This window comes from Rhipicephalus sanguineus, chromosome 2 (assembly GCF_013339695.2).
Source record: "Rhipicephalus sanguineus isolate Rsan-2018 chromosome 2, BIME_Rsan_1.4, whole genome shotgun sequence".
Taxonomy (NCBI): domain Eukaryota; kingdom Metazoa; phylum Arthropoda; class Arachnida; order Ixodida; family Ixodidae; genus Rhipicephalus; species Rhipicephalus sanguineus.
This window is the reverse complement of record NC_051177.1, coordinates 27,533,585-27,547,316: the sequence shown is the minus strand read 5'-3', so window position 1 is coordinate 27,547,316 and position 13,732 is coordinate 27,533,585. Positions and strand designations below refer to the sequence as shown.

At 49.5% G+C, this 13,732-nt stretch overlaps 2 protein-coding genes across 5 annotated transcripts in view; one reads left to right on the top strand and one right to left on the bottom strand.

Annotated features, from left to right (window-relative positions):
- The window catches only part of LOC119382596 (proton channel OtopLc), a 39,151-nt gene extending 26,503 nt beyond the window's left edge, over nt 1–12,648 (top strand). For all 4 annotated transcript variants that reach the window (XM_037650365.2, XM_037650366.2, XM_037650367.2 and 1 more), the window contains 4 exons: nt 4,250–4,541; nt 6,355–6,515; nt 6,581–6,755; nt 10,996–12,648. In XM_037650365.2, coding sequence (XP_037506293.1) covers nt 4,250–4,541; nt 6,355–6,515; nt 6,581–6,755; nt 10,996–11,933 — 1,566 coding nt within the window. In that variant the 3' untranslated portion in view covers nt 11,934–12,648. The remainder of the gene's footprint in view (nt 1–4,249; nt 4,542–6,354; nt 6,516–6,580; nt 6,756–10,995) is intronic.
- LOC125757118 (RNA-binding protein 33-like) lies at nt 7,506–10,541 on the bottom strand. The gene has a single exon (XM_049412256.1). The coding sequence runs from the start codon at nt 10,085–10,087 to the stop codon at nt 7,772–7,774; it is 2,316 nt and encodes a 771-aa protein (XP_049268213.1). The 5' UTR covers nt 10,088–10,541; the 3' UTR covers nt 7,506–7,771.
- Nucleotides 12,649–13,732: the final 1,084 nt, after the last annotated feature.

Sequence of the window (13,732 nt, the reverse complement as noted above, 5' to 3'; positions counted from 1 at the left end):
CCTACTGAGAGATAGTTCAAGCAGGCGCACGCGCCTGTCTTTGTTTTGCGTCATTGTTTTCAATTACGAAGAATCCGCTTTTTTTCGGTAACTGGTGAACAATTTACTAGAAAATTAGGCCAGTCACCACGGTTAAGCCCCTACTTGTGCATGTTTTTTTTTTTCGTCTTCGTGTTCAATAAACCGGTGCACCGAAAATTCCGCAGAAATGTCGTTGCTTAGTAGCTCTCAGTACCGTCGCGTATGCAGTACACTTATTTATTATCATTATTATTATTTTTTTTGCTCGTTAAGTTCGCCGCCTTCGCTACCGAGAACAGTGACTCACAGCTGCCTTCAAACGTCGGCTCGACTGAACACCGCCAGCCCCCGATATTGAAGCAGAACTTTTATTCGGCAGCGAACTGCCAGAAGCGTCTGGCAAAACGCACGACAGCTGTTCCGTCGTCGCAGTTGCGCTTTCTGCGACGCGTATTGATGTTCTTTACTGTTGCAAGACCCCGTTGACGACAGCGCAACTCGATATGGAGATGAAGCATTGTGAAATGACAATGCGTGTTAAAGTACAGCGGGCGGATGTACGTGGTATGTGATGAACCCAGCGCTTGCAAACTGGGAATTGATCATCACTGCTTCTACTATTAATTAATTAATTAATTTTATATCTTTAAGACCCTCGAGGAGGCATTACACAAGGGTTGGATTTATACACAAAACAATATTGTCACAATGATCAATATGAAGTTGAATTTTATATTCTATGTGTGAAGCTTAACGGGCACGTGATAGTGGCGACGCTGCGGGAAAGGCCGTTCAACTCTTTTTATGCTCTGGGAAAAATACGAAGCAGAAAATGTTTAAAAAGAAAATTTATATGAACGTTCCCAAATGTGAGCTAAGAAAAGAAAAAAGGCGTCTGCAGGCTGTGAAGGCAACGCGGAATTGTATTCATCAGGGCAACAATACAATTTCTTGTCTTGTCGACGACAACAATTCAAGTCTCGTTGAGGAAACGTTGGCTCTAAATAGACATTTCTTGTTACGTCACAGTCAATCACTGATAGTCTCCTTCCAGTAAACCCTTCGTTCTGTTAAACTCAGTGGCTTCAAATTAAGAAATACTTGCGAGACAGTCGCCTCTTTATAAAGTTCACTTCCAGAACTGCACGTGTGGCTTCACGCGAGCGTTCGTTAACAGAAAATATTGGCTTTGATATTTGAAAGTGACATCGAACTTGGTTGCATGGTATGCTGATACATAGCGTGAACGTAACGTCCATGCAAGCGTAAATGCGGTCAACGACGGAGGTACGAAAAGTGAACGCAAAAGTTCACAAAGCGGTTTTCTTGGCGTGCACTTGATAGTTCCATATCGGTTCTGCGCGTATGCCGTTATCGCAGCCGTCGCAATTCGCTTTGCAGCGGGATCTGTTTCTGGCACAGTGAGCCTCGTTAATCGTGAATTCTCCCCGCTTACCAGCTCGCTTATTTCTTGGGTTTTTCTTCGCTGCATCACCCTAGTTCAATTGGTCACTTAACGGTGCGGAATGTATTCCGGCCGATCGACTTAACGATCCGTAAGAAATTGAACCAGAAAGACTGCGCATCGCCGGCGGTAATTACGGGTGTAGCGATCTCTGTACGTTGCGTAGTAAGCACGGGGCACGCTGCGCATGACGTATTGTTGGGCAAAACGTATTGTAGCAGCGCTAAGCTCGAAAATGAAACAGAAGGAGAGGGAAAAAAGACAAGCTCTACACTCACAACTCGCCAGCTAACTAGTAAACACAAACTCTACCAACAACTAGTGAACACCAACTCGCCAAGAAGTTATCCTGAAGTAACGTTTGGCGTTCATTCACAGTTTAGGTTGCAACGAGGGCATCGTGAGTCGTAAGTTGTTTTTATTTTTATTTTTTTACCTTTCGTAAATGATGAAGCCCGCATGTTGTATATCTTGCCGCATTCCTGGCACTCTGCTTTTGACAGGCGCTTGTATCCGATGGGGTTGGCTTCGCCGCAGTGATACTTTAGTTGCGGTGAAGCAGCAGGATCAGTGGCAACGAAGGGGCCACCGCGTCTCCTAATAAGCTATTCATTCATCACCGGTACATGCTACGAGCACTGCCTTTTTTAAATGCTGTTCATTTTGACCGAGGAGCATAGAAACGTTCTAATCACACAAAATAGCGGGAGTAAGATTATTTTGAAGTTAGGTGACGTTAAACGTTGCTTTCGACTCGTGCCCTGTTACAATGCTTTAGATTTAAGACCATCTTTGGACTTATCACACGTGGCTGGAATTATCAGCTGCGATTAGACTGAACCGAAGCACAGATGCGAAAACACAACCGAAGATAAGACGACGACGGAAACATGGGCTCCTTCCACATTTTTTATCACTACAGCAGCGCAAAGAAACGGGACGCAAGAAAGGCACACGGCGACACACACACAGCGCTACTACCAACAAGACCTCTTTGCAGCTTTACTAACCCTAGATTTAGGTGCACGTTAAAGAACGCCAAGTGGTCGAAATTTCCGGAGCCCTCCACTACGGCGTGTTTCATAATCATATTGTGGTCTTGGAACGTTAAAGGGGTACTGACACGAAAGTTTTCAGTTGCCGTTTTCTTGCGTCAAATGAAAGGCCAAGCGCTCAAGAGCCTAGAAAAGTTAGTGCCAAGCACGAGTGCACCCTGAAAAAGTAATTGCAGCATGTTTTTAAAAGCTAGTTTCGGTTCCTACTGTACCCTGACGTCACAACAAGGTATGAGCTTCTTGTCACGTGCTCGCACAATATATAGTGACGTTTCCACAAGCGGCCATTTTTTAATGTTTTGGTGACGCACAAGCGGCCATCTTGGAAGTTTTGGTACCTGACGTCGTCATAACTATAGCCAGACTGCTGCGTGAAGTAACCAGAATTTGTACTGTAGCCTGACGTCAAGCTTGTGTCGGTAGGTGCGCCATGGAAAAATTGACTTTAATATCAAATTAAAATATCTTATCAACATTTGCTGAGCTTCACACTTGCTCAGAGCCGTCTCTGCATGGCAGAGTAAATTCTGCTTCGAAAAAAGATGTCAGTACCCCTCTAAACCCCAACAATTATTATTATTCTATTATTAACTTTAATAATAGAAACGTACGCACGAACATACATAAGGTTGGTTGAACCCCCCCCCCCCCCCGCACCCGAATAAAATTTCTCGCTACGCCCATGCTTTAGAACGTTACACTCCTTAATCTATCTACTTGTCGACATATGTTAAATTTTTATAGATGTTGATCATGCACATTTTAAACACATATATTACGTGTAGCTACAGCGCTGCATTCATGGAACAATAGTGAAGCATGCCATCGGAGAATAGAGGAAGGGGACGAGAACGAGGCTGGACTGGCTCGCGAGCGGCTCGGAATATATGACAATATTCCCATAATACGGCAGACTGTACATGTAGACAAAAAAAGCAAACCAAACAAAAAAGCTCACCTGCTGCAAAACCCAACCGTTTTGAAGAAGTAGGAAACGTGCACTTGAATGTGAAGCGAACACACAAAGAAGAAACGAAAAAATGCGCGCATTTCTTGCTGGTTTTTCTGAAACTGAGAAGTGGAAGGAAATCGCATATATAATAGCATGCGGCTTTCTGTACCTCTCACGCTAATTTGGCACGGGCAGCTGTCGCATGCGTCTCAAATCGCAGACGCTCGACGACAAATTGGGGGTGACTCAACGGGACGACGCATAGTAATCGCGTTAGACTATAAAATTGCGCTTGCATATTTTTGCACATGAGAGGTTCACGTGGAAGCCAAGTGAACTGTGAACAAAGAGCCCCCCCCCCCCCCCAAAAAAAAGAAAAATACTAGGAAGTTTATGCATGGTTCATTCCAGCAGTGTATTACATGTACTTCTAGAACACAATTACATGTCTAGATCAAAATAATTGGAGCTGGCGCAGGTTTGCGGCCAAGGGGGAAGGAGGAGCACCTGCCCCCACCCCCTTCTCCTTATCTCCCCTCATGGTTACGCATGTAAAGGTTACTCATGTAACCTTTACGGCGTATTCAAGAACGAAAATTACCGGTATTTTACACAAACGTGGTGTCTTATTGCCGCTCTGTGTACTAGAGAAATGATTGCGGAAAAGTTGAACAGCTCCCTGTAAAGCGTTCTGAGAATCTGGCGACATATGTATGAATACGCGTGACCTCTAACTGTAGACTCACGTACACGCAGGGCTTCTACATGTACCTGTACAGCGTGAGCCTGCTGTTCTTGCTCTACGTGTACATCTACCTGCTGCGGCGCTCTCCGACCGGGTCCGGCGGCGCGTACAAGTGCCCCAAGAAGATCACCATACTGGAGAACCTGCGACGCACCGTGGGCGACAAGGCTCAGCCCAACAAGGGAATGGACGCCGCCTCTGCGGCCGCCCAGAGCGGTGGCGTGCCGCCGAGGCTCAAGAAGCAGCGCATCTCCGAGAACGACCGCAGTCACGGAAGCCTCTTCCTAAGGATCGGCGCCATTGGTACGCGTCATGAGAGCGAACATTAAATCATGCTATAGCCAAGTGCCAATGAAAGGATCTACGCACGCTAGCTTTTCTTTGCCGTGTGTAGTTTAGCCATATGCGTGCAAAGTAGACATATATGCGCACCACGATCCTTGGCGCTGCTGACAACACATTAGCCGCGAGAGTTTAACCGTGAACTAATGCAAGCTTACAGAGCACGCATAAATCTGCATGCCTAGCTGCGATGCCACTTCCGAAATCTTTTGCACAATTGGCGTAGCCATTCGGGGGTTGGTTGGTTCAACCCCCTCCTCCCCCTGAAAGAAAAAGAAGAAACAAATTCTGGCTACGCCCCTATTCGCACGGTGCGTTAGTTGCTCCAAAAAGGCATCTCGGAGACCCACGCTTATGAGAGTCGCGTAGCACTCCCTGCGATGTTCCACGTGTTACCACAATAACGCTCTGCATTTTGGCTGGGTCCACGATATTACTCGTGGCTTTTAGATTTTAATTAATGGATTGGGATCAAACGAACGCATGATGGAAGAAATGAGAGAACTAATTTAATATCCTGTTTGCAAAACGTTTTTGCAGATGTGAAGATGCGACTATGTGAATTAATGACTTTTCGCGTTTACACGCCAACCGCGGCCGCGTACCCGAAGGGCCTCTTGTAATATAGCTGGCCCTCACTTCAAATATGGGAGAAATCCTGGCACCCATGCGTGCAACCACCTTCTTGATCTGAAACGGGCAGGGGCGTAGCCAGGAAGGTTCAAAACCCCCGGAATTTTTCAGTTTTGCTTGCGTATATATACACGCGCACATACAAACGCACGCACGAACATACATAAAGTATGGTTGAACCCCCCCCCGAAAAGAATTTCTGGCTTACGCCTTTGGAAACGGGGGTCGGGCAGGCAGATGTAATCGAGTGTCATTTTGTGCTCTTTATGCCATGGCAAAAAAAAAAGAAAATTAGGGGGGGGGGGGCAGGGGCGTAGCCAGAAATTTTTTTCTGGGGGGGTTCAACCATACTTTATGTATGTTCGTGCGTGCGTTTGTATGTGCGCGTGTATATATACGCAAGCAAAACTGAAAAATTTCGGGGGTGGTTTGAACCCCCCCCCCTTGGCTACGCCCCCGGGGGGGGGCCACGGTCCCGGTGTGACCCCCCCCCCCCCTGGCTACGCCACTGCGTGCAACAAGCTACTATCACGAACAATACTACAGGAATCAAGTACAGACAGCAACAGTGGGCAACGCTATCTGCAACAACTGAACATGCAGATCGTATACACGCGTTTTACCAACACCAGCTTGGTTTTACACGGGTGACGTGTGGTAGAGGCAGGGGCGTAGCCAGGTTCAATAAAACTTGCTGCTGGGCGAGTTGGTTCATACTTGCAAGGAAAGAATACTGATGCGCACACACATAAAAACACGGACTCAGGAGACTAGGACGAGCGCTCGTCCGAGTCTCCTGAGTCCGTGTTTTTATGTGTGTGCGCATCAGTATTCTTTCCTTGCAAGGCGTAGCCAGGGGGGGGGGGGTTCAACCTCCCCCCCCCCCCGAAATTTTTCAGTTTTGCTTGCGTATATATACACGACACATACAAACGCACGCACGAACATACATAAAGTATGGTTGAACCCCCCAAAAAAATTTCTGGCTGCGCCCCTGGGTAGAGGTGTCTTGCTGCTTTAACTCTCGGGCGGCGCTCGCGGAACTCTTTAATTGCTGACGACGTGACATTTGAATGCACATTTCTTTAGCGAAATCAAATCCCTCTGTATACCTCTGACAGTTCTTTCCTCTGCTGTGCAGCTTTCGGTTTGGGGACAATGGTGTATAACGGCTTGGAGTTCGGATCGTTCTTCGAGATTCCATCCACGTCGCCCTGCTACAGCGTACTGCTGGGAATCAACCCGGTCTTGCAAATGGTTTTCACATTTGCTCAAATGTACTTTATCTTCATGAACGCAAGGGTGAGTATGACACCGCTGGCTGAGCAGCACAGACTCTGACATATCTTCCCAACTGAATATTTCAGCTGAACATCCACAAGTTCAAAGTGGTCGCCAGATTCGGCCTTATGCACGTCGTGGCCACCAACATATGCGTTTGGATACGCACTCTTGGAAAAGAGACTCTGCAGGAAATCAACGAACACCACCTCAGAAATGGCCGTGGCAGCACACTGGAAGAGCTCATCTTGCCCTTCAGGGGTAAGTCAAACCTAGACTACTGTCACCACAGTCTTCATAAAATTGCGCAATTTGACATTCAAGCGTAAAAAGACGTGATTATTTCGTTGTTTCTACATGTAACAGTGGTTTGAACGATGCATACCAGTGGCGTAGACAGAAATTTTTTTCGGGTCCTTGATCCGACACTGGGTCCGGCCAGATAAGTGGTGTCTAGAATCATTTTGTGCTCTGTATCCCAGGGGGAAAAAATTTGGGGGGGGGGGGGGGGGGGGGGGCACGGGCCCGGTGTATCCCCCCCCCCGCCCGGCTACGCCACTGATTCATACGGTTTTATAATTCCAGAATAACTACGTATGTGTATGTGTTTCTATGTATGTGTATACTATTCCTCCCCTATGTAATGCCCTCGGGCTTTGAGGGTACACGATTAAACTAAGGAAATACGATCTAGGACTGGCGCGCATGCAACACTTGCTGAAGCGTGTATGTGGCCACGTGCTAACGTCACATTGTCAGCGTAGCCACTGCTTGTGTACGTGAAAAATTATAGAACTCTCGAATGTCCAGAGAATACTACGGAGAAGTTGACCACTTATGGATATAGTGGCTAATACATCACTGTCCTGATCGCAGATTTCTATAGATACCCATCAATTTATATTTGCGCATTTTGATTACGGCACTGTGGTAGCGGATTTATCGATGTCTCCTGTGAGGGCTGGGCGTGATGGCTGAGGCATGAAGGCTGAGGCGAGAGTAGGTAACAAACTATTTATTAAAGAACATAGTGAAGCGCGCCAAAACCGTGACCGTCCGTCGCGGCGGCGGTAGCGAACCTGACCCCTCCCTCGCTTGGGCTTGATGTTGAGTCGGCGTAGCAGCGCTGTAGGTGGCGCTAGTGATAAGATAGGCGGCACATGCGGGCGCTCACATCCCACCCCAGTCTGACTGACCAAGTCTCTTGGTCAACTGCTTCTGCACACTGTCACACGCACGATAACACACTCACACACATGTGCGGAAACGCTGCAATTTCACTCGAGCACAAAGCCGTCGAGGTGGCTCGGTAGACATCGAGTGCGTTGAGGCCGTTGAGGCTGTTGCTGCTCTGTAGAGGCGACAACATTTGCTCCTGAGGCAGGCGTGGGCTCTGCATTGACGGCGGGCTGTTGCTCGGTCACTGGAGAAACTGGTGGTACATAAGGCTGGGACACGTGCACCGTTCGTGGTTGATTAACGAAACGAGATGTCAAGCATGACACACGTAAAGCCCTAAATGTGGATGGTGTAAGCTGCTCGATTAGGCGGTAAACTAGCGGTCGTGCCTTGCGTTGTTGTTGGCGTGGTAGTAGTGGGTGTCGGCATCGTGGCCATTGTCGTAGTGGGCTTTGGCGTAGTTTGTGTTGGCGATGTGGGCTTCGGTGTGGTGGGCGCTGGCGTGGTTGTCTTTGGCGTGGTGGGCTTTGTTGTAGTTGGCGATGGCGTTGTGGGCTTTGGCGTAGTGGTAGTTGGCGTGGTGGGAATTGGTGTCGTGGGCGTTGGCGTGGTCGGCGTTTGCGTGGTGGGCTTTGGTGTCGTGGGGGTTGGCATGGTGGGCTTTGGTGTCGTGGGCGTTGGCGTGGTGGGCTTTGGTGTCGTGGGTGTTGGCATGGTGGGCTTTGGTGTCGCGGACGTTGGCGTAGTGGTCTTGGGCGTAGTTGGCGTTGTAGGCAGTCTTTGGAACTGGGCCTGGTTTCAGGAAAAAGGACGGACCTTGTTGGGATCACAGCATTTGCCATTCTTGGGCCTAGCTTTTGGTTTGCGGTAATGGTGCTATTCGTGGCTGTATGCTGCAACTGTGCTGGCTTCGGCGGCTCGAATATAAGGCGTGCTTGTGCTGCTGAGAACCAGTCCTCACCTAAAATGAGGGGAAGTACATTATCTTCCAAAACAGCAGCTTCAACAACTCCTGTGGCTGGGCCAATGGATATCTTCAAAAATGCAGCACCAACAGGTAGCACTGTGCTTCCTCCTACCACCACGAGTGGAGGCTCGGTCCATGGGATGATCATGCTTGCAGGCACACGAGTTTTAGATATTAATGTCACCTTGGACCCAGAGTCAGGAAACGCTTCACATTCACCGACTCCACTGAGAGTTGCGTTGAAGAAGGCGCATTGCTGCTGTGAGCCGTCAAGTGTAACGGGTGCACTGTGCAGTGCTGGAGGCTGCTGTGTCTTTGGCATGGTTGGAGGCGCTGATGATGATAAGCGGCTGGTGCGCGTAGGACACTTGGATGCCAGATGACCCAAGGCATGACATTGGTAGTAGACAGCTTGAGACAGGTCTTGACCACTACGAAAAGCTGGAGCGCCGTACTGTGCCGAAATAGCTGCATAAGTAGCTTCTTGTTGCTCGGTGGGAAGCTCTGAAATGCGCGTTTTTGGTGTGGCCCCTCGGGAGGACTGTGGTGTCGATTGTTCTGAGCGAGGCTGCTGTCGCTCTGCGGGCTTAGCGGCACGAAAGGATTGCGTCGGCGGCGACACAGAACCGGCAAATGGTGACGGGCTTGCTTTGGCGTGCAGATGTTGCGCACTCTTGTCGAGGCTAGTGCAGGTAGAAATAAACTCAGCTACCGTGGGAGGCCGGTTGGCTGCTATGGCGGCGAGGATGTGTTGTTCCCGTAAACCATGCAGCAGGTAGTCAATCTTTTGGGCCTCCGAGAGGTGAACGGGGCAACGCTCAATGATCTTCAACTTGGCAAAGGCATATTGGTGCAAGCTTTCGGACGGGGCCTGGGTTACCCTCATGACCTGCTCTTGCCACTCGATGAGGGACAATTCTGTACAAAATGTGTCTTTCAGGGCGGCACTCCACGTGGCCCAGGTGCTGTACTGGTTGCCGAACGCGAGATGCCAGTCTCGCGCCGTGCCTTTCAGCTTGCTAGCTGCGATCAGGCGTGTGGTGGCGTCGTCCCACGAGGCGAGCTGCTGTACTCGTCGCACGTCGTCAAGCCATGTATTGACACTGTGGCTGTACAAACCAGCAAATTGCGGAATGGACGATGACAGGTCTGGCAGTGTCGTCACCGTTGTTGCAGGGCGAGGTAGCTGCTGGAACAGCATGGCGAGGCTCTGCAGAGTGGCTGGGTCCAGCGTTAAAGGCGCCGCAGCGGTCGAGGCGGATTCATTCGTTTCAACCGAGGGGGTAGCTTCACGCTGCTGCTGAATGTCGGCTTGCAAACGCTGAAAGAGCTCCTCTTTCGAACCCGTGATGTCCAGCTGTCGGCGGGCCAATTCTTCGCGTATGAGGTCGACGCCGAGGCGCGACATGGTCACCGGGTCGAGATTCTGCCACACAATTCCCGGCATGGCGTTGCGCCGAGCCGGCTACACGCTGACGTTTACGCACGAAGCACACTCTTACTCAGTGAGTCCACCAGCAAGCGCACGCAGGCGCGCACATGGAAGCGAGCGGACGGCGGGAAATGCTCTGGCGGTGACAAAGAAAGGAATGGCGGAACGGCTGTCGCGGGGCGAAGGCTGGCTCGCTTGCTTACTGATGCGCTTGCATTCTTGCGTGGCTGAGTGGCTGCACAAAGGCTCGGGCGTCGACTGCGCCAGATGTGAGGGCTGGGCGTGATGGCTGAGGCATGAAGGCTGAGGCGAGAGTAGGTAACAAACTATTTATTAAAGAACATAGTGAAGCGCGCCAAAACCGTGACCGTCCGTCGCGGCGGCGGTAGCGAACCTGACCCCTCCCTCGCTTGGGCTTGATGTTGAGTCGGCGTAGCAGCGCTGTAGGTGGCGCTAGTGATAAGATAGGCGGCACATGCGGGCGCTCACACTCCATAGGCGTGCGCAGGGTTCCCCATCAGGGGGGGGGGGGGGGCAAAGGTTCATTGCAGTGCCCCCCACCATGCTAAGTCAATGTATGGGGCAGATTTTGCGCCCCCCTCTTACGTCATTAGGGGGAGCAGCCGCCCCCCTCGACCCCCCCCCCCCCCCTGTGCGCACGCCTATGGGTGTCTCTTGGGAACTGTTGGGGAACCTGGTGCTACGAGCTAATGTTGTATTTCGGTTCAAGTGAATTCTTATCAACGAGGTAGCAATGACTAACACCCCTCCCCGCCTCCTCCTACTCCACCTTTTGCCCTTTAGGGTAGAACGCCACCATAGGTTTATTTCGCTGTTTGAGCGGAACTATAGTTCCGGCATACATTCAGTAATGTCGCCTTTGATTGTAACGTGCGAATCGCCGCTTTGCGTTTTCCTCGCAGTGCAGCGAAGCCGCTTTTCCCAGGAAAACGCGTCGCAGAACTTCACCAACCCGTGTGAAAAGCAGGACATCATGGGCACCATCGTGTCCGACTCGTCTCCTTTCCTGTACCCGTTCATCGTCGAGTACAGCCTCATCAGCGCGGCCGTGCTGTACGTCATGTGGAAGAACATCGGCAAGGATCCCGTGTACCACGTCGAGAACAGCCACGACGATGGCATATCGCGCACCTCTAGCCTCCAGGCGGGCACCAAGGTCAACTGCACGGGGTCCAGCAAGGGTCTGTTCTTTGGCCTCCTGGTGCTCGTCTGTTCCACCATCTGCCTCATTGTCTTCTTCGTGCTGATCCAGCACGAGCGATACGCGATGCTGGCCATCTACCTGTCTGACCTTTCGCATTGCGGCATCAAGGTGCTGACCATCGGGGCCATAACGATCGGTTTCTTCCGCATCAAGTCGCTCCGCTTTCACCCCGATCGGAAGGATCACTTGCGGAGCATCCTGCTCAGCGTGGCCGCGTTCGGACTCTACGTTTATGCCATGTTTGGCATCATAGCCGGAAGCCTGCTGCCCAAAGACCACATCCCGAACCTTCTGGTTATGGTCACCAGCATCCTGACCATCGTCCAGGTGACGATGCAGTCGCTGTTCATTGCGGACATAACCTGCCGCATGACGTACCTGCCCGAGCACGACCACAGCAAGCCGGGCCGGCAGGTCATCACGTTCTTGCTCATCGGAAATCTTACGCTCTGGATCATCTACACCTTCGAGAAGCAAAAGGTTGAGGCCAGCCCCGTGCAACTTGGCTTCTACGGGTTCATGGCTTGGACAGTGATCATACGGGCCTCGCTACCTCTCAGCATCTTCTACCGCTTTCACTCGTCCGTAACCTTCGCTGAGGTCTGGAAGAACTCTTACAGGAACATGGGTAATTGAAAATTAAGGAGAGCCAAATACTCATGTAGCGTACAAATGAAATTGCTGTGTGCTGTGATGTCTTTATCTATGGCATACGCAATTGTGTTGTTTGCAGCATGGCAGCAAACTTTTATGCCAATGCTCGGTGAGAATGTGAAAAAGGCAGCATTCTGGAGTTAAGCTTTTTGTACAGTCAATTTGTGGTGTAGAATTCAGCTGTGGTGTTATCTTGAGTGCGTGGTTGTATATTATATAAATGGCTAGCATTCGAGTCCCTCCCATTCTCGCGATAAGCGTACATTGCTACTTTCCATTTTGTCATTCATAGTGTCAGCGCAAGTCTTTCCTTCATCGTTAATGAAGAATTCAGTTGTGGTGTTATCTTGAGTGCGTGGTTGTATATTATATAAATGGCTAGCATTCGAGTCCCTCCCATTCTGGCGATAAGCGTACATTGCTACTTTCCATTTTGTCATTCATAGTGACAGCGCAAGTTTTTCCTTCATAGTTAATGAATGGCAGCTCAATCAAATGTACATATCATAGTTGTGTATGTGATGTACTCTTGTACATACGTTAATAACCATTACTTGCACAGATGTTTGATCATTGTTCACTTTCATTGCCTGCAGCTATATGAGTAGTATCAGAACCTACTCTTCTGCAGATGATTCGTAAATCAAAGCTGCTCACTTGCCATATGTTCCTTTGTCCCGACGTGACAAATAAAGATCGTTTGTCCTGAAAATTATTCAGTCTGGTAGTCTTTATTGTAGTTACGTTACATTCATGTCAAGACATTTGTTGAACAAACAGCCCAATGTTCATTTCCACCTTTGTACTACCACCCTACGGTGCTTACAAGTTTCTAATGTGTAAATCTTGCACCATAGTTTAATATTAAATTGCTAGGTGGAAATACAAAATCGTAATTACCCATAATTTAAATTGTGGTTAGCAGATGTCTTCTACATTACTGCACAATTATAATTTGTGCTGTCCTTGCAATGCTTCTCGAGAGCTTTTGGGTGTTCAGCATTCACAATTCATAACTTGACCATTATCCTTGCATTGAAAACTCGCTTTCTCAGGTGTGTTGTGAAGTGTACATGAGAAATCGAACAGGGGGTGTTGCTGGAGCCAACGTTTCCACAACTGGACCTGTCCAACTGCGTTTCTTGGCAGCGTGTATGTGTATGCTCGGCTCTCCCAACCACACACCCTGTTCACCGATTTCTCATCACTTCAAGCAAAAATCTTCTACCGAACTTCTGTCTCGTTTGTATTTTTGCCAAGTGTGCATGATACTTTAGTAACATCCGTAATGGGAGAGAGAGAGATGGAGAAAACATCTATTAGTGAAACCGCAGGGTCTCTTGAGCCCTGGGTGTGGGTGTAGTCCTCGGTCCAGGAACCCATGAGTCATGGCTGCCCTTGTGTGTTCTCGCGACCAGATCGAGCTGGTCCCGGTAGCTGATGCTGGACAGCAAGGGCATGCCACCAGTGTGTCGTGTCTGGTGGGGTGTGGGATTAGAGGGTCGCCTTGTCACTCGCAAGACAACACGCCAAAGTGGCATGGTAGTGTAGCTGGAGCATCGCAATAGGGACATTTTTGCTGGTATTGTGCGCGGTACATGCAGCGATATCATGTGCAGTGCGGAAGGTGTTTGTCTGTAGCCGTCTCCAGAAAACTGCTTCATCATGCATGAGGGAGTAATAATGGAATTATTTTGCGACTTTCATGAATGGGAAGTTTGTTGTTGTAATGTGAAGTGGTGGGTGAAAGTAGGGCACAGTGTGCACAGTCAATACAAATG

Excerpts from the sequence above, each read along its gene's own strand:
- LOC125757118 (XM_049412256.1), bottom strand. The coding sequence starts at position 10,087 with ATGCCGGGAATTGTGTGGCAGAATCTCGACCCGGTGACCATGTCGCGC.